This window comes from Hippocampus guttulatus, chromosome 13 (genome assembly GCF_054856545.1).
Source record: "Hippocampus guttulatus isolate MCC_2025c chromosome 13, RoL_Hgut_1.0, whole genome shotgun sequence".
Lineage (NCBI taxonomy): Eukaryota > Metazoa > Chordata > Actinopteri > Syngnathiformes > Syngnathidae > Hippocampus > Hippocampus guttulatus.
Genome location: NC_141273.1, coordinates 93,144 through 109,508, shown reverse-complemented (window position 1 = coordinate 109,508; position 16,365 = coordinate 93,144). Strand labels below are relative to the sequence as shown.

The 16,365-nt window shown below is 58.9% G+C and overlaps 5 protein-coding genes across 10 annotated transcripts; 4 read left to right on the top strand and 1 right to left on the bottom strand.

Annotated features, from left to right (window-relative positions):
- Positions 1–32: 32 nt before the first annotated feature.
- yipf6 (Yip1 domain family, member 6) lies at positions 33–1,166 on the top strand. Its single transcript, XM_086126649.1, has 2 exons — positions 33–575; positions 672–1,166. The coding sequence occupies exons 1-2, from the start codon at positions 240–242 to the stop codon at positions 1,017–1,019; spliced, it is 684 nt and encodes a 227-aa protein (XP_085982775.1). The 5' UTR covers positions 33–239; the 3' UTR covers positions 1,020–1,166.
- An 874-nt stretch (positions 1,167–2,040) lies between these two features.
- On the top strand, positions 2,041–5,295 carry LOC147195576 (uncharacterized). Its single transcript, XM_086126647.1, has 4 exons — positions 2,041–3,014; positions 3,301–3,501; positions 3,999–4,209; positions 4,536–5,295. The coding sequence occupies exons 1-4, from the start codon at positions 2,309–2,311 to the stop codon at positions 4,786–4,788; spliced, it is 1,371 nt and encodes a 456-aa protein (XP_085982773.1). The 5' UTR covers positions 2,041–2,308; the 3' UTR covers positions 4,789–5,295.
- Positions 5,296–5,537: 242 nt separating this feature from the next.
- dtd2 (D-aminoacyl-tRNA deacylase 2) lies at positions 5,538–6,977 on the bottom strand. Its single transcript, XM_086126650.1, has 3 exons — positions 6,834–6,977; positions 6,527–6,596; positions 5,538–5,914 (listed from the first exon to the last, which is right to left on the bottom strand). Exons 1-3 carry the CDS (start codon positions 6,948–6,950, stop codon positions 5,607–5,609), a joined length of 495 nt encoding a protein of 164 aa, XP_085982776.1. The 5' UTR covers positions 6,951–6,977; the 3' UTR covers positions 5,538–5,606.
- nubpl (nucleotide binding protein-like) lies at positions 6,843–11,752 on the top strand. Of its 6 annotated transcripts, XM_086126642.1 has the most exons (11): positions 7,136–7,384; positions 8,397–8,541; positions 8,619–8,653; positions 9,312–9,402; positions 9,735–9,774; positions 10,083–10,173; positions 10,474–10,567; positions 10,684–10,769; positions 10,876–10,996; positions 11,107–11,189; positions 11,280–11,488. In XM_086126642.1, exons 1-11 carry the CDS (start codon positions 7,136–7,138, stop codon positions 11,340–11,342), a joined length of 1,098 nt encoding a protein of 365 aa, XP_085982768.1. In that variant the 3' UTR covers positions 11,343–11,488. The 6 variants fall into 6 exon arrangements, with proteins under 6 accessions (XP_085982770.1, XP_085982768.1, XP_085982767.1 ...); XM_086126644.1 differs by lacking the exon at positions 7,136–7,384 and adding an exon at positions 6,843–6,985 and having other exon boundaries at positions 10,684–10,996; positions 11,280–11,752; XM_086126641.1 differs by having other exon boundaries at positions 10,684–10,996; positions 11,280–11,752.
- A 150-nt stretch (positions 11,753–11,902) lies between these two features.
- On the top strand, positions 11,903–15,378 carry LOC147195573 (sphingosine-1-phosphate phosphatase 1-like). Its single transcript, XM_086126648.1, has 3 exons — positions 11,903–13,263; positions 13,938–14,027; positions 14,224–15,378. Exons 1-3 carry the CDS (start codon positions 12,766–12,768, stop codon positions 14,779–14,781), a joined length of 1,146 nt encoding a protein of 381 aa, XP_085982774.1. The 5' UTR covers positions 11,903–12,765; the 3' UTR covers positions 14,782–15,378.
- Positions 15,379–16,365: the final 987 nt, after the last annotated feature.

Genomic DNA, 16,365 nt, shown 5'->3' with positions numbered 1-16,365 from the left:
TAGGTGGCGCCAATCAAATGAAACGGGGAAAAAGAAGAAGAAAAGGCTTTCAACGGGACGCGGAAGTAAACAATCTCCGGCTGACGTGGAGCCGTCGGAGAGTAGAACAAGTGGATCCTATTGGAATTCTATATCGGTCGCTTGACATTTTGCGTCGTTGAACCCGACGCGAAGAAGCGAAGCGGAGCGAATCGAGTCGAGTCGCAGTCGCTCCTGTGGCGTTTTCCGCCCGCAGCAAAATGGCGGACGCCAGCCGCCCGTTCGCCGGCCTGGCGTCGGTCTCCGTCCCGGAGGACACCCCCGTGGAGGGCGACATCTCCGTGCCGGTGCACGCGACGCCGCCGGACGACGACGAACTGTCGACGCTGGACGAGCCGGTGAAGGAGACCATCCTGAGGGACTTGCGCGCCGTGGCCAAGAAGTTCGTGCACGTCCTGTATCCCAAGCAGAATTCGGAGCTGCTGCGGGACTGGGACCTGTGGGGCCCGCTGCTGCTCTGCGTCACCCTGGCGCTGCTCCTCCAGGGCGGCGCGGCGCCCCGCTCCGGCGACCAAGGGGGGCCGCAGTTCGCCGAGGTAGGCCCGCAACGTCGACGGCCTCTCGTTAGGCCCTTAGGTCAAATCCGGCCGACGCGGGGATGCTGACGACGGCCGCCCGCGTGTGCTCGGCAGGTGTTCATCATCGTGTGGTTGGGCTCCATCGTCATCACGCTCAACTCCAAGCTCCTGGGCGGCACCATCTCCTTCTTCCAGAGTCTGTGCGTGCTGGGCTACTGCATCCTGCCGCTGACGGCGGCCATGGCGGTGTGCCGCCTGGTCCTGCTGGGCAAGTTGGGCGGCGCGGGCTTCGCCGCGCGCCTGGCGGCGGTGGCGGCCTCCTTCGGCTGGTCCGCCTTCGCCTCGTCCGCCTTCCTGGCCGGCAGCCAGCCGCCCAACCGCAAGGGCCTGGCCGTCTACCCCGTCTTCCTCTTCTACTTTGTCATCGGCTGGATGATCCTCACCTTCTCGCCGGCGGCGTAGAGAAGGGGGCGAAAGCTGATCGTTTGCGACTCGCAAAAAGTTTGCCATCTCGGACTTTCTTCGCTCTCGCCCGGCGTCGCTCGCCGGGCCGGGGCCGTTTCACCCCAAAAGCCGAAATGACCAAACCTTTTGTGACGACAAACGTCCTCTGCCAGACAAAGCGGACTTGGGTTTGTTTCTTGAGCGGCGAACGAAAAGCTGCCGTTTCTCCTTCGCTCTCCTGCGCGTGGGTGCCTCCAAGAGTTTTTTTCACCTCGCGCTAGCTAACAATCAAAACTTGAGTGCGTATGTTCCGGAAAGCACATCGGGCAGCAGGTGAACACGAGGGCTACGTTTGCAATGAAGCGCCACGTGTTTGTGGGATCGGGGACCACAACGGTGTCCGTTTTGCTTGTTTTTCTTCTCTTGTCTACGAACGAAGCGTAGTTCTTGTTCGATTAAAACCAATCTGGACATGCGAAGTCAGACTTTGAGTAATATTCTCCGATTCGTGTTATCAGAATGACTAATTACACATTTTTATGTCACCGGATCAGTCAGAGGAAAGAAAAGCTGACACCGAATTTCGTGTTGAGAAGCGATTCAGTGCACCGATCAGAGCGTTTGAATATTTGGCAGTGGCGATCATACGCGGAGGCTGCGAAAATAGTGACGGAAAGCAAATTGCAGCAAAGTGAAAGGACGTGCGAGGAACGCGAGCGTGGACGTCGTTGATGCCGTTTTGCCCGAGTGATCAAATGCACCCAGCAAGCTGAATGTGAAGCCGGGAAAGAAAAAGGAAACGTGACATGATGGTTGTGAAACATGCCGGACAATTCAAGGGATGGCTCGAGAGCAAATGCAAATACGTGACGACGAAATAGAACGAGAGGCCGAAACCGGAAAAGCCAAAATGGTGTACAATTTAACCAGGTGGCGCCAGGGGCGCTGACGCGCTCGTTCGTTGAGCTTACCGCCGCTCTCGCTGAGGAAGAAGAAGAAGAAGAAGGAAAAAAAAAAGCCACCTGATGATTGGCAGGCAGCTGTCGCGTCGCCGGAAGTGACGCGCGTCGTCGTCTCGCTGGGGGAGAAGGAAGACAAAAGCGACCGTAGCGTAACGTAGGTAGCGTTCGCTTCCAACGCCGAGTCCGACAGCCAGCGTTCAGAAAGAAAAGCAAAAATGACAAGGACGGCGGTGACGTCCGAGCGGCAGGAGACGAGCGCGGCGCCCGCCGAGGCCAGCCGTCGGCGGTCTTAAGCGGCCGGCGAATGCGGCGGTCGTAGCCGACGGCCCGCGCCGCCCCGGAGCCATGTCGGAGCTCCCGCCGCTGCCCCCGGAGCTGTGGGTGTCGGTGCTGAACTTCCTGGGCCCCGCCGACATGCAGGCGGTGCGCTGCTCGTGCCGAGCCCTGCGCCTGCTGGCCGACCACCCTTACCTGTGGCGGGGCCGGGCGGTGGCGCTGTCCGACCTGCGGCGCTACACCTTCGGCTTCTGGGACACGCTGCGCCGGCGCAAGCTGACCCGCGTGGCCGTGCGCCACCTGCGCCGCAAGGAGTGGCGGCGCCTGGTCAAGTTCCTGCCTTCGCTCAGCGCCGTGGCCTTCGTCAACGGCGGCCGCGTCTACAAGCAGAAGTACCTGGACCACCTGCTGCGCTTCTCCGACGTGCGCGAGCTGGCCGTGCGCGACGCCGCCTGGTCCGAGCCCATGCTGGGCCCGAGCCTGGCCGCGCACCTGAGCGCCCGGCTCACCCGCCTGAGCGTGTGCAACGTGCGCCTGCGCTCCGCCGCCGACTTCGTCCGCGCCTTGGCCGCCCTGGGCAACCTGCGCTACCTGCTCTTCCACCAGCAGGGAGAGGGCTGCGGCCTGGACCGGGCGCGCCCGGTGCCCCGCGACGACTTCCACCGCATGATGACCGGCCTGCCCAAGCTCGCGCACCTCTCGTGGGGCATGAGGGGCGAGCCCCAGGAGCCCCTGCCCGACGACTACCTCAGCCCGCCCGACCCGCGGCGCCCGAGTAGGTTGAGCGACGACGGCACCGCCGCCGACCGGGAACGCCGCGAAGATCGCCGGCTCGTGCCGTTTCGGATCTCACTTTGACGGCCCTCGCGCGCAAGTAGCACCGCGCTCGTGATTTATTACGCGTAAATCGATCGCTTGGCGAGCTATGGCGTGACGTCGGACGATTGCGCGGGCCCGTCGGTCGACGCCGAGCAAAGCCAAACGTTTTCAAGCCATTTCATATGCCGAGCGACCGACGTGAATCGGTGGCAAATTGCCATGTGGCCGTCCGTCCCGTTCAGGCTCTCGGTACGGGGGTCCGGCCCTGAGCAGTTTGGAGCTGGTGGACTACCCCGAGACCATCCTGCCCTACAACGCGCTGAGGAGTTTGACGTCGCTGCGCTCGCTCGCGGTGCACTACCGCTACATCCGCGACGGGCTGGACTGTCGCCTGGCGTCCTGGCTGGCGCCGCTCATGCGCCTGGAGACCCTCAGCATCGTGGGTGAGTCCCCCGCCCCCCGCCGACGGAAATCGCGCTTGAACAAAACTTGAAGTGAAAAAAAGTACCGTACTGTAGTGTTAAAAAACAACAACGCTCAGAGCATCTATAAGCTTCGTTTTTGTCTTTTCATACATTTCCGTCCATGTGTACAGCCACCCGACTATTTTTTTTAAAAATCTCCTACACGAGAAAGAAAAACCAAAACGTATGAACTCAAAGCGTTTTTGACAACGTGCGTGGGGAGCGTCGTTATATCGCATCACCAGAACTCGTTTGAGCTTCTTTGCTGACAAGAAAGGGGGACGCTTATTTCACAGCCGCGCCGCTTACAAAGTTTCTGAAATGATTTCGAGCCATTTGCCGTCATATCGTTGCCATTGAGCGGATATCGGCGGCCGCAAATTGCGAGGTGATTCGCATCGCGGACAGCCCGAGTTCAAAAAAGAGCGACAAAGCGCGACGCAACGTAGCCCGCTCTAACGCCGTCCTCTCGGCAGGCGGCAACTCCCTGTCGCTGTACACCGACACCATCCCGGCCAGCGTCACGCGGCTGACGCTGCGCGTGGCCATCACGCTGAAGGATTTGGACTCCATCGCGCCCAAAGTGCTGGCCCTGGAGCACCTGGACATTGAGCAGAACCGCTCCAGCGGAAGCCTGTGCCGACGCATCCCCATGTTGTTCCCTCAACTGCGGACGCTGCGCATACGGTGAGTGCGCATCTGATCCGGCAGATCGGCGGAGGACGACGCAGCCTCTCGTACGCGCACAAGTCAAGACACGAGACGAGTTAGGGACGAGGGAAGGTAGGCTAGGACGAGGCCAGGCAGGAAGATCCGGCGCGATGCGAGACGGGGGACGGGAAGTGGAGACGGGGCAGGATAAATACGAGGCGGGCCCGCGAGGTCGGCGCAGGATAAGATGAAGAGCCCAGACGAGTAAATCGCAAGGCAGGCTACGATCGAATAACGCAAGGTAGGACAGGAAAACGGAGGTCGGGACAGGATCGATGATGCTGATGCTGTCCCCCCCCCAGGTTCTTCCGCCGCGAGCCCGAGAAGGACCTCTTGAGCCTGCAGCGTCTTCGTCACCTGGAGCGTCTGGAGCTCCTGGTGGAGCGCTCTTTCATCCTGAGGGACTACCTGAACGGCCACCCGTGGCCCAGCCCCTGCGTCCGGGAGCTCATCGACCAGCTGGTGCGGCTGTCGGCCAACCGCATCACCGTCGTGACGGCCATGCGCCGCCGTAACCCGCTCAGAGAGTGCAACTGCGTCTGGGAGGGGGACTGACGGCAGCTCGGGAGAACTTTGCCGGGCGCCCGCCGAAACCTAACCCGAGCTCGCCCCGAGACCTCAAGGCGCCGTGCGCCCGGCTCGGACCGGAGCAGACCGCACCAAACGGGACGGGACGGGACAATGCGAGACGAGCCGAGTCCAACGCGCCGTTCGGGTTGGACAAAACAAGACGGGACGGCACACCAAAGGACGTGTCGAGACAACCCATTGGGCAGCGTGACACCAGATTCCGCTTTCTATTGTGAAGACTCTGAACTCATTCAGTACCAGCCGATTCTAGACCAAGTCTGAAAAGACGTTTAAAAACGTCTTTGGGAGCGAATCAGTTAACCTAAAATTCCTTCAGAGTGTCTAATCGTGATGCGGGCTAGTTGAACTAACTTACTGAAAGCAAGCACGTTGCATCGTTGGCTGAATTTGGATGGAAACTGCCGAGGTGGAACAATTTGGCTGTTGTTGTTGCGGCCACGAGGCGAACAAATGAAATCGCTCGATGATCCATTTTTGTGGTCGGTGCTTTCTTTTCAGACCTTAAGCCAACAGCGCCGAGACCGCCTGCAAAAGCGGGTCTGGGTCCGCGCCGGTGCATAAACCCAGGCGCTGGGGGCCGCCTCGCTCAAACTGCCGTCGCCGCCGCCGGGCCGCGGATGATGAGAAGGTCGGCGCGCCGTCGTCTCGGACGACCTCGTGAGTGAAGCGCGGCCGGCGCCCGTGCCCGGAGCAAAGAGTCGGTCACGCGCATCTGGTTGATTCGTTCATTTTAATCAGGTGACACAATGTGGTGGTGGGGGGGGGGGGGGGGGGGGTTGCGTTCAAAACTCCATGAGGTGCGTGTACGGTCCGTTGGTTTGGATCTGGAGGACCTGCCGGTTGCCGTACGTGCCGTGTTGCACGCCGACGCCGGCCGCCGTCACTCCCTGCCGGCACAGATCCACCAAGCGGGCGTAGAGTCGCATTGCGTCCTCCTTGGCCACGTTGCGGTGGTACTGCATGGCCGTGCCCTTGGCTTTGCCCCCCAGCGTGGCTTGAGGGACCACCAGGAGGCTGCCCGGGAGGTCGGCCAGCGAGACCATCTTCCCGGACGGAGCCTCGCACACGCGCACGTTCAGCAGCGTGGAAACTTGATCGAAAAAGACATTCTTTTTAGCGCTTTGGCTCGCAACTTGCAAGTCTCTATGCGACCGCCGCCCCCCGCCGATAACGCCTGGTGTGTTTTTCCACCGTTACGCGACCCCAACTCTCGGGCGTGCGCCGTTTCACGCTCGCGCACTCCAAATGAATTTCAATGCAATGAATCTGTTGCGGCGTCGCGCGCGGCTCGCTCCGGTTTTGATCGGGGCGCCACGCCGTCCGTGTTGCATAGCTGTCAACTCATACGGTTTAGCCATAGTTCATAGGGATTTTGTGGTGAATCTTACGTATCTGGCCGTATCGCACAAATCATACGGATTCTGAACATTTCCGGGGTTTTTTTCACCAAAAAAAGTAACGCAGGAATACAACTCTGAACACAGTAATGCCACTAAGTAGAATGATGATTAGACATTAAGCAGACATTGTATTATGGAGATCTACAATAAATATCATTGAAAATTCCGTGGGTTTTTTTCTGCCGTTATTTTGACATATAAAATGCTTTGGGATGTTATAAGGATTTTTTGGGGCAGTTTATACAGGTTGGCGCTCCGAAAAGTTGACGGGTATGGTGTTGGCGGTTGAGAGAGCAACTCACCCATCTTGGGAAGGATGTCTTCTGTGGCGCCTTTCAAAAAACAAACGTAGAGCACCATGCCTCTCTCAATCTGCAAGCACACGTGTCAAAATAGGTCAGCGTGTTTTCCGACACGCCGGAAAGCCTCCCGAATCAAGTAAGGATGTCCAATTGAAGTTGGACGGCGGCCCGCGTATGTGGAGCGAGGCACCTTCCAACCCACCCCGAGGAAGAAATTGGGAGTCACTTTCGTTTTCAATGAAAAGGAAGCCACTTTACTTTTTCGGATATCAAGGAAGGGGGGGGGGGATTGATTGGTCGCGCTGACCTGAACCCATTGAGCTTGTTGGTGCTCGTCCTGCGGCTTCACCTGCAGCCTCGCCTGCAAACATTGCTGCAGAACCGCGCGGGCCACCGGAGTCGCACAACCGTCGCCGTCGGCCATCGAAAGTGGGCCCGCTTCGCCTCGTTCCAAAAGCGGCAAGTGAAAATGTGGACAAAATTGTACGGCGCGCGCACTTCCCGTTGACGTCACCGCGGATGTTCAAAGTTGAAGAAGCTCAAAGTTGCGCTTGTCTTTCGTCGTCGGGATCTTTGCCGCGTGAAATATCCGTCGGCCGCATACTTCAAATGCTTGCTCCGCTTACTCTTTCACGGTCATCGTTCCAAAACCAACCGCGCGTCTCTTGTTGTTTTGTTGAAAACGTTTCGCGCAACATTGACGCGCCTCAAGGGCTCAACCCGAGCAGCTCCTCAAACATGGCGCACTTCGCCATTTCTTGTTTCATGAAATCGCGCGCCACCACATCGGTGGTTCTTCGAGGCGGGCCGCAAATAAAAGCCGCCTTTGCTCGCTGTTTGCACTTGACACGGTGGCACGTAAGTAGTTTCGGACGTTTCTTCAGACGCCGTTTGCTTTGCGTTCGGCTTGCCGAGCGACGTCAAGTCGCCGTTTTTCATAACGACCACACCGGAAGTGGCACGATGTAAACCCAAAGTAACGTTCGATAGGTTGTTCTTTGACGCTAGACTAGTTTGACGAGCAATGATCAAATTAGGCTTTTGCGCGGTCTTTACACTCGGTCGAAAGGGGATGGACTCGAGGCACGCGACATTTCCACATTTGGGCTGCGACGGCGTGCTAGCTACAAAGTGAACACGTAACGTTCAGCGGATGCAGAAAAAAATCAAGGGTTGGAAAACACGAGACGACCCAGGATAGAGCCGGGTTCGGGTTGGGAGAGGGATTTCAAAACTGTATTCCGCCACCCCAATCTTTAGGAGTTGTTTTGCTACTTTCTGTTTTCCGAATTGAGGAGACTTTGGTTGGCTCCGCCTTCCTGTATTTTAATTCGGCAATATCGGGCCAATTTTGCAGCGTGGCTCCCATCAAAGTGACGTTTTTGTTTCCAATATCGAGCCGACGATTATCGGTCCGATAATTCTGCTGCGTCATACAGGCTGAATTCGGATTCGTCAAGATAAGCATACTTGTGCGCACGTGTTGTTATTCTGCGTCAACGTTTCCGACGCGTTTCTTAGTCCTTGAGGCCCGTGTGAATAAACGAGGCCAACGTTTTGGAGCAACTCGAGAAAAAGATGGGCCGTTTTGCTGTCGGGACCCTCAAAGCGGATTTGTGATAATAATAATAATAATAATAGATTTTATTTATAAGCGCCTTTCAAGACACCCAAGGACACTTTACGATAACAAAAAACACAAAACAATACGGGTTGAGCAGCGGCAGCCGAAACGCGCCAGCGTTCACTCGACCCAAAAGTCAGAAACAAGGGAGGTCAGGGAACAAATTCACCCCGCGTATCTCAAGGCAGGGGCGCCGCGGCCGACGGGGGTCACCCGAGGGGGCTGTCTGACGTCTTGTTGTCGTAGAGGGCGTTGGACGCGGAGGCCCTGGCGGAGCGTCAGAAGCGGCAGATGGCTCGAGGGCTCCCCAAGCGAAAGGCCATCGCGGGCGTCCGCCAGGTGCTTCTGGTGGCTTCCGGCAAAGGCGGCGTGGGGAAGTCCACCACCGCAGGTACGCCCACGCCGCGTCTTCACCGGCCGCGCGCCGGCTCCGTCGCACCGACGTCTCTTCCTCTTGTTCCTCGAAAGTCAACCTGGCGCTGGCGTTGATGGCCAACCAGCCGGTGAGGAAGCCCCCCCGTCAAGTTGAATGGACTTCTGGGCGCCGCGCGCAAACCGCCGCCGCACCTCGCCATGGATCGCCACCAGCCCGGCCGGCAAATAATTGATGCCCGCTGCGGCGCTATCGGTGTTTCGGACCGAAAAACATCCATACGTAAATAAGCAATACACCGATGTCCCAAATGAATTACTCGGATCACTGCCGTAATCCAAATCCCAATTATTCATGGCAAAACCCCCAGTGGGCTGTTTTTGGACCACCATGTACAGCAAGCAGTTTTCGGCGCAAAGATTCGAAAAGGAAAACGCAGATGATGGAAAATGTCCAAAAAGGGCGAACGAAACAAATGTACCGTCACTAGTTCAGCGAATCCGCCCGCGACAAAGCCATTCAAAGCCGTTCCCGCTCCAGCGCCGGCGCGTACGGCAGATACGAGATGAAAACAAACCGTGAAGTGAAAGCTCCAAGTGGCGACTCAAGATGTTCACGGCAAGATATCGATGCTCGTGCCACAAGATGACTACAATTGTGGCGCGAGCGGTGTCGTTTGCTTTTTGCACATTGTTCCTTCGAAGCGGAGCCCAGAAAATGTTGCGCAAGTGGGGAAGAGTTGCAGACGCACTCGGCGCGGTTCTCCTTGATGCCTTTTGTACTTTCAGTCCAAGGCGGTCGGGCTGCTGGACGCTGACGTCTATGGGCCGTCCCTTCCCAAGATGATGAACCTCAAGGGAAACCCGCAGCTCACTGACGGTAATACGGCGGCACGCAGAAGAATGACACAGCCGTCCGTCTTGGCTCGCTAGCTAGCTAGCTAGCTGTCTGTCTACGTAGCTAGCGAGCCAACTATTTTCCTTACCTACGTCTCTATGTAGCTAGCTAGCTACTGTATACATCCATGGAGCTAGCTAGCTAGCTACTGGATCCAGCTAGCTCTCGATCTCTATGTAGCCAGCTACTGTTCCAAATTATCGAGCTCGCTCGCTCGCTCGCTCTCCCTGTCTATCTACACGCGCACACGGACGCATACGCATAAATTTGGATTTCATTTTCAAACCATTTTTTTTTTTCTTTTGTACGTCCAGACAATCGCATGCTCCCACTGACCAACTACGGCGTTCCTTGGTGAGTAGATGTATTTGATTGAAAATATGCCGACAGCGCAGCTCCGCATACCTTTTGCCATTGAGCCGGTCGCGTTTCACAGCGCGCAGTCGGCGCGGCTGCGACGTGCGGGCCCGGCCGCCGAGTCGGGCGGAATTGCGTCCGTTTGGCTCGCCCGCGCCTCCGTTGACTTCTCGGAGCCCCTCCCAATTGAGCGTTTGTTTGCCGCGTTGAGTTTCTGCGCTCCTTTGAAACACGAGCGTGGCAAGACTTCGCCTTGGCCGGGGAACAAAGGTGGTCGCGCCTCACGCGCTCTCCTGTCCCGCCAGCATGTCGATGGGCTTCCTGGTGGACGACGACGCCCCCATCGTGTGGAGGGGCCTCATGGTCATGTCGGCTTTGGACAAGCTGCTCAGAAAGGTTCCCGCGGCCCGCTTCCTTCCTGGCTGCGCGCGCACATGTGCTGCCCGCGTGTGCACCGAGGTCATCCGAGATCAAGCGGGAAAGAAATGCTTTGAAAAAACAAAGACTACGTTTAGAAGGCAAACGCCAACTCAAATTCGAGTGTTTTTTGTTTTTCTCAATTCATATCCCGCATGAGCTTTGGGGCTTCATTTTCAACCCCGGTGTGCACACAAGTACGTGCGCGCGCGCGCATGTTTTAGAGGCAGTATAAGCACGCTTGGGGGTGCGTGCGTGTGTGTGTGTGTGTGTGTGTAGGTGGAGTGGGGCTCTCTGGACTATCTGGTGGTGGACATGCCTCCCGGCACAGGCGACGTGCAGCTGACCATCACGCAGAGCATCCCCATAGCAGGTTAGCACGGGCCGCCAATTCTCCTTTTTAAAAGTCTACACACCCCGGGCCACATCCTCCCGAGCCGCCAATCCGCCGGGGGCCGCGTCGCCGCTTTTCGTGCGCCTTGCCCGCAGGTGCCGTGATCGTGACCACGCCTCAGGACATCGCCCTGCTGGACGCCGGCAGAGGAGCCCAAATGTTTCGCAAAGTCAACGTGCCGGTAAAAGCCCGGGGGCGGGGGCGGGATCATTTTGTGCAACATCGGCGGGTCGCCCGCGCGTATCGCTCGTCACGGAGACGCCACGCGGGCGGCCGCGTGTTTGCAGGTTCTGGGCCTGGTGCAAAACATGAGCACGTTCGAGTGCCCCAAGTGCGGCCAGCGGACGGCCATCTTCGGCTCGGACGGCGCCGGGCGCCTGGCGGACTCGCTGGGGGTCGCTTTATTAGGTACGGCCGATCCATCGCCACCTCTCGCGCGGCGCCCAACGCGGCCCACGGATCTCGTTTGGAGCAAAACGCGGACGTAAACGGGTGCGCCTTTGCGCGTCTGGTCTCAGGCGACGTCCCTCTTCACGTCCGGATCAGACAAACGTCCGACAGGGGCGAGCCCGTCGTCGTGTCTTCGCCCGGCAGCCCGGAGGTGCTTCTTCTCCTTTCCTTTCCCTCCGCGCGGCCGTGGGGCGGCCATCGTTGGAAGCCTTTGGGTTATTTCCCCTCGCTCTTTGTCCAGGCGCTGTCCTACTTGAACCTGGCGAGCGCCGTCGTCCGCCGGCTGGACGAGCTCGCCGCGTGACGGCCTCGGAGCAACTTTGCGAGAGAGATGAGCGAAGAAAAGCATCCTGCTACTTGTGTCCAAGTCATTTCTCCAAATGGCGTCCTCGTTTGGGAGCGCGACATTTGAGCCATCGCGTGGATTTCTGCGGCCTGCCGAAGCGACTTCTTGCCGCAATTCCAAAATCGCACGCCGCCGTCACTTCTGATAGCATTGAACAATTCTGAGCGTTTCCCTTTTAGCATCAAGGACCAATCATCCCCCCCGCCAGCCATGTGTTAGTTCTTTCCTCTTCTTCTTCGAGAGGACGCAGCAAGTCATTCTTCCCACGCTTTTGATCTCGGTACGCAACGGCACTCACGCGTCAATGATTTGAAAGCGTCACATGTCGTACGCTATAAAACCATGAGTCTGTTCCTGCTCGAAAAGACTTTTTGTTGCCAGTTTCCTCGCTATTTTGCTCAAATGCGCAACGCCTCGTGGGTACCGCGCTCGGAGGCGGGATGGCCATAGGGGCGGGGCGAGAGCACCTTGGAGAATCGGGGCGCACCGATTGGAATGGGGCCGTCTCATATCATCCCATACCTGTCGACTTGTACGTTTTTTTTTTTTTTTAAATCATGTACGGCGTATGACAACTTTTATACGGAAAGAAAAAAACAATTGTGAACCGATCTGGCAAAGAGCATTTTGGCTGAACTCCAGCCGGTCTCACCTGCCGGTAGCCAACGACAATGCCGCCGTCGATCGCTACGACTGTCACGCCAAACCAGCAAAAGTCTTCCTCAATCGTATCTTTTTTTTTTTTCATCGCCGCGTACGGTCGGATTGATGAAGCGTGACGTGCGCGTGCGCCGTCGTACGGGTTTTTGCCGCTTCGTAAGGGGAATCGTAATCATTTGCGAGGGCGGCTACGAGCCGACGTTATGTCATCCTAAGCGGCAAAGGTGCCAAAACGACAAGCACGTTTGATGACGCGGACCCTCCGCAGCGTCGTAAGTCGATGCCCTTTTGACCTTTGGATTGTGCCGCCGCCGCCGCCTTTGGACTTTGTCAGCGCTGGGCGGAGCCCGCGTTGCATTCACGGACATCGAGTAACTCGCCCCGCAAAGTGTGGCCGCCGTGCGACCGGACGGTCGTGTTTCACGCGAGGCGTTTCTGTGGGCCTCCCATTTTGTGCGAGGTTTTTCCTCGCCCGGGTTACCGAGCGAAGCGAGAACTTGTTTTTTGCCGGCTGTCCTGGAAGGCGTCCGAGAAAGGCGGAAGGAAGCGAGGGGGCGGGGCCTCGAGGCTCGCACTCGGGCGAGTTGATCCCAAAGTTGCGACTTAGGCGCTGGCCGGCCGGTTCCTTCCGAGACGGCGAAAGCGGACTTTTGGGCTTAGCGAGCAGCGAGCGAGCGAGCGAGCGAGGCCGAGGCTCGCCCGGAGCGCGTCTCCTCGCGACATGGGCGGCCGCGGCCGCCTGGCCGAGCTCTTCCGCTTCCTGCAGGACCCCCACCTGGTCGCCCGCTTCCAGCGCCTTTGCGGCGTGCGCGGGGCCTTCTCGGGTCGGCCCGACGGCGGCGGGACGAGCAGGCCGCTGCGCCGCAACTCGCTGACGGGCGACGCGGGCCAAGAGTTCGCGGTGGAGAACCGCTTCCTCTACTACTTGTTCACGTTCGGCGCGGAGCTGGGCAACGAGCCCTTCTACTTGAGCTTCTTCCCCTTCCTGCTGTGGAACGTGGACGCGCTGGTGAGCCGGCGGCTGATCATGGTGTGGGTGTGCGTCATGTACCTGGGCCAGTGCACCAAGGACGTGCTGCGCTGGTCGCGACCCGCCTCGCCGCCCGTCGTCAAGGTGGAGATGTTCTACGACTGCGAGTACGGCATGCCCTCCACGCACGCCATGTCCGGCACCGCCATCCCCTTCGCGCTCTTCTTCCTCACCCGCGGCCGCTGGCAGGTAACGGACCGCCGCCGCCGCCGACGGAACGCGCGACCGAGCGACTCGCGAACTGACGTCGAACTCGATTGCGCGAGTCACACCGAACGGACGCAAAGAGCGAACATGCGCAACGCGCGACTCGGGCGCCGCCGACTCACGTTTATCTTGCGCTCGCCGAGCTCGCATGCGAAATGTACGCGCCGGCTGAGCTTCGCGGGCGGCTCGTTGGCACCCGCGGCCACGAAGCGGCACGAGAAGTCTTCGGCTGTTGCTCGTTGAACATTCGAAGCGGCCGGCGCGGCGCGCGTGACGCAAAAGCAGCTGACCCGGAGGGCGTCACCCGCGCGAGGAGCCCCAAGACGCGGCACCGACTCGCGCAACGCGGAGCCCGCATTCTCGCTCGCGGCGCGGGGGCCCGCTCGGACCCGACCGCCAGGACCGGGATGACCTTTGGCCTTCGCGGGACACGAGGCGCAACGTGACGGTGACCTCCCTGACGCTCCCTCGCTCGACTTCGACCTCGACGTGTCCCGCGTCGGCCCGCGCGCGTCGCTCGGCTTGCGCGTACACGTGTTCCCGGCTCGGCGGGGCGTTCTCCCGCGATCGGCGCCGGGCTCGCCCCGATACCCGGGCGGCATGCTTTGCGCACGGCGAGTCAAGCGGCGTTGTGTTGCGTGTGTTGTGTTTGGCAGTACTCGCTGACTCTGGGCCTGGCGTTGGCCGTGTGCTGGTGTCTGCTGGTGTGCGTCAGCCGCATCTACATGGGCATGCACTCGCTTCTGGTAAGAAGACGCACGCACGCACGCACATTACATGCGAGGCACAGCTGCATCCCTGCAAATGCCGCATTTTCGCCGTCCGATTCTTATTGCGCCGACATTCCGGCCCATCCGCTCGAAGCCGACAATCGGGCCGGCGGGAGAAAAGCGGCGCGGCGCGTCCCTCCTGACGCCTTTGCGCTTGTGGCGCTGTGGGCAGGACGTGATGGCGGGCGTGCTGTACAGCGCGCTGATCCTGCTCTTCCTGCTGCCGGCCTTAGACGCCATGGACGACTTCGTGCTGACGTGCGCCTACGCGCCGGCGGCGGTGGCGGCCGTGCCGGCCGGCCTGGGCCTGCTGTCCTTCGCGCTGGACGGCTGGAGCACGTCGCGCGCCGACACGGCGCAGATCCTGGGCTCGGGCGCCGGCGTGGCGCTGGGCTCGCGCGTCAACCGGCTGCTGGGCCTGCTGCCCGACCCGCCGCCCGAGCGCCTGCCGCTGGCGCCGCCCGCCCTGGCGGCCGCCGGCCCGCCGGCGGCGGCGGCGGCCCTCCGCTGGGGGGCCGGCGTGCTGGTGCTGGTGGCCACGCGGGCGCTGATGAAGGCGCTGGCCGTCCCGGCGCTGCGCCGCGTCTGGGCCGTGCCCGAGCGCGAGCTGCGGCGCGCCCGCCGCGACGCCCGCCTGGAGCTGCCCTACCGCTACCTGGTCTACGCCGCCGTCGGCTTCAACGTGCTCTTCCTGGCTCCGCTGCTCTTCCGCTTCCTGCGCCTCTCCTGACGTCCGCCGGCCGACCTTCCTTCAGACGCGCTTCCGTTCCGCAGCTCCGGGGGGGGGCCGGGGGGGTTCCGGGGCTCCGGCCTTCCGTTTGCATGTTAGCCAAAAACGGACACAAGTGACATTGTCTGTTATTTGTTTGTTTGGATGGCCGCGGGGGGGCTCACCACTGAGCCGCCTCTTTGCTTTTTCCTGTGAAGGACCACCCGTGAGATGTCACGCATCGGTGATTTCTCGCGGTTCATCGCGTAAGCAAATGAAAAGTTCCACGTTTCCATCTCGGTTGGCAACGACCTTGATGGTTGTTTTTCAAAGTCGGCTGAGAAGTTGGCAAAATGTCTTCTTTTGAAAGAGCGCGTTGCTCATCAGTCCGCCTTCATGGAGCGCGACAGAAATGGCTGGCGCGAGACTGAAATTGGACAATTGGAACTTGGAAACAAAGATCACAAATATTTGTCGATTCATTTGATCACTTTTGTGGTTGCAAATTGGATTCATTGTTCACGGTGACGTGAGAGTTGCCCGTCGCGTGATCGTGACATCCCTGTTCAAATCCCTGTCGAGCGGAAATAAAAATGTCCTCGGACGTGCCGCAAGGAAGAGTCTGTTTCCCGACGTTCTCATTCTTCCGTCTTCCTGCGCGTGCTCTGCCGTGCGCTTACTCGAAGAGGCACTTGAAGGCAGGCGGTTGTCGTGACACTCCAAATCCCCATCGAGCCGGTCGCGCACGCCCGAGACGACGGGGCGCTCCAAAATGGCCCCGCTCGCAGTCAACCCAACATTTCCCTTCTTCAGTTCACCTGAACGTCGTTGGCTTGCGACGCAACACGCCGCCTCCGACTTTGCCCACGTCAAAATTGAGAGCGGTGTCCCAAGTGCATCGGGTGGGATTGTTTTTAATGTGACACGACGGGTCGGTATTCGTCATCCTCTTTCAAAAACAACAAACAAACCCCAATCGTTTTTGAAAAAATGCATCTGTTTGGTTCGTTCAATGACAAGAGCGAAAAATCGGTGGTAATTATTCTTACAAAATTGCATCCGCAGAAATCTAAATGCCATGAAAAAACGTAACTTTTGAGACGGAAACGAGACGGTACGTGAGAACCATCTCAAATTCAAAACACAAGACGGCAATTGCAAATGTTGCTTTCAGCGCCTTTTTATTTTGACGTTTTTTACCCTTTTGTTGAAAATGTACCCCGGCTTCTCTTTCTTGTTTACTGGATGCATGAATTTGTATGTTTCAGCAGTTGAGCTTTGCTCTGACCGATCCAATCAGAGGACAGGATGACGTCATCGAGCGCCAGCGAATTTGAAATGTGATCGGTTCCAGCAACGGCGAGGCTGAAATCCGATTGGACAAAATCAATCCATCGATCCGTTCTTTTGCCCGGCGTGACAAGCGCGGACGAATGAGAGTTGCTCCCACCTGCTGGTCACGAGTGGTTGCTGCAAGATTGAAAAGCGAGTATTCTCTCCAACTCAACGGGACGACGACGCTCAACTCCCTCGAATGAAGACGCGCGTTTGAAATCGAAGCGTCCAGGCGCGACGCCACCTGGATGAAATCGCGCGGAACGGTCG

Excerpts from the sequence above, each read along its gene's own strand:
- dtd2 (XM_086126650.1), bottom strand. The coding sequence starts at position 6,950 with ATGGCCGACGGCGACGGTTGTGCGACTCCGGTGGCCCGCGCGGTTCTG. Across the intron at positions 6,597-6,833 it reads AACAAGCTCAATGGGTTCAG|ATTGAGAGAGGCATGGTGCT; the intron begins GTCAGCGCGACC and ends GTGTGCTTGCAG. Across the intron at positions 5,915-6,526 it reads AGACATCCTTCCCAAGATGG|TTTCCACGCTGCTGAACGTG; the intron begins GTGAGTTGCTCT and ends TTTTCGATCAAG.
- LOC147195576 (XM_086126647.1), top strand. The coding sequence starts at position 2,309 with ATGTCGGAGCTCCCGCCGCTGCCCCCGGAGCTGTGGGTGTCGGTGCTG. Across the intron at positions 3,015-3,300 it reads GCCCGACCCGCGGCGCCCGA|GCTCTCGGTACGGGGGTCCG; the intron begins GTAGGTTGAGCG and ends CGTCCCGTTCAG. Across the intron at positions 3,502-3,998 it reads GGAGACCCTCAGCATCGTGG|GCGGCAACTCCCTGTCGCTG; the intron begins GTGAGTCCCCCG and ends TCCTCTCGGCAG.
- LOC147195573 (XM_086126648.1), top strand. The coding sequence starts at position 12,766 with ATGGGCGGCCGCGGCCGCCTGGCCGAGCTCTTCCGCTTCCTGCAGGAC. Across the intron at positions 13,264-13,937 it reads TCACCCGCGGCCGCTGGCAG|TACTCGCTGACTCTGGGCCT; the intron begins GTAACGGACCGC and ends TGTGTTTGGCAG. Across the intron at positions 14,028-14,223 it reads TGGGCATGCACTCGCTTCTG|GACGTGATGGCGGGCGTGCT; the intron begins GTAAGAAGACGC and ends CGCTGTGGGCAG.
- nubpl (XM_086126641.1), top strand. The coding sequence starts at position 7,136 with ATGCTTGCTCCGCTTACTCTTTCACGGTCATCGTTCCAAAACCAACCG. Across the intron at positions 7,385-8,396 it reads TGCACTTGACACGGTGGCAC|AGGGCGTTGGACGCGGAGGC; the intron begins GTAAGTAGTTTC and ends TTGTTGTCGTAG. Across the intron at positions 8,542-8,618 it reads GGGGAAGTCCACCACCGCAG|TCAACCTGGCGCTGGCGTTG; the intron begins GTACGCCCACGC and ends GTTCCTCGAAAG.
- yipf6 (XM_086126649.1), top strand. The coding sequence starts at position 240 with ATGGCGGACGCCAGCCGCCCGTTCGCCGGCCTGGCGTCGGTCTCCGTC. Across the intron at positions 576-671 it reads GGGGGCCGCAGTTCGCCGAG|GTGTTCATCATCGTGTGGTT; the intron begins GTAGGCCCGCAA and ends TGTGCTCGGCAG.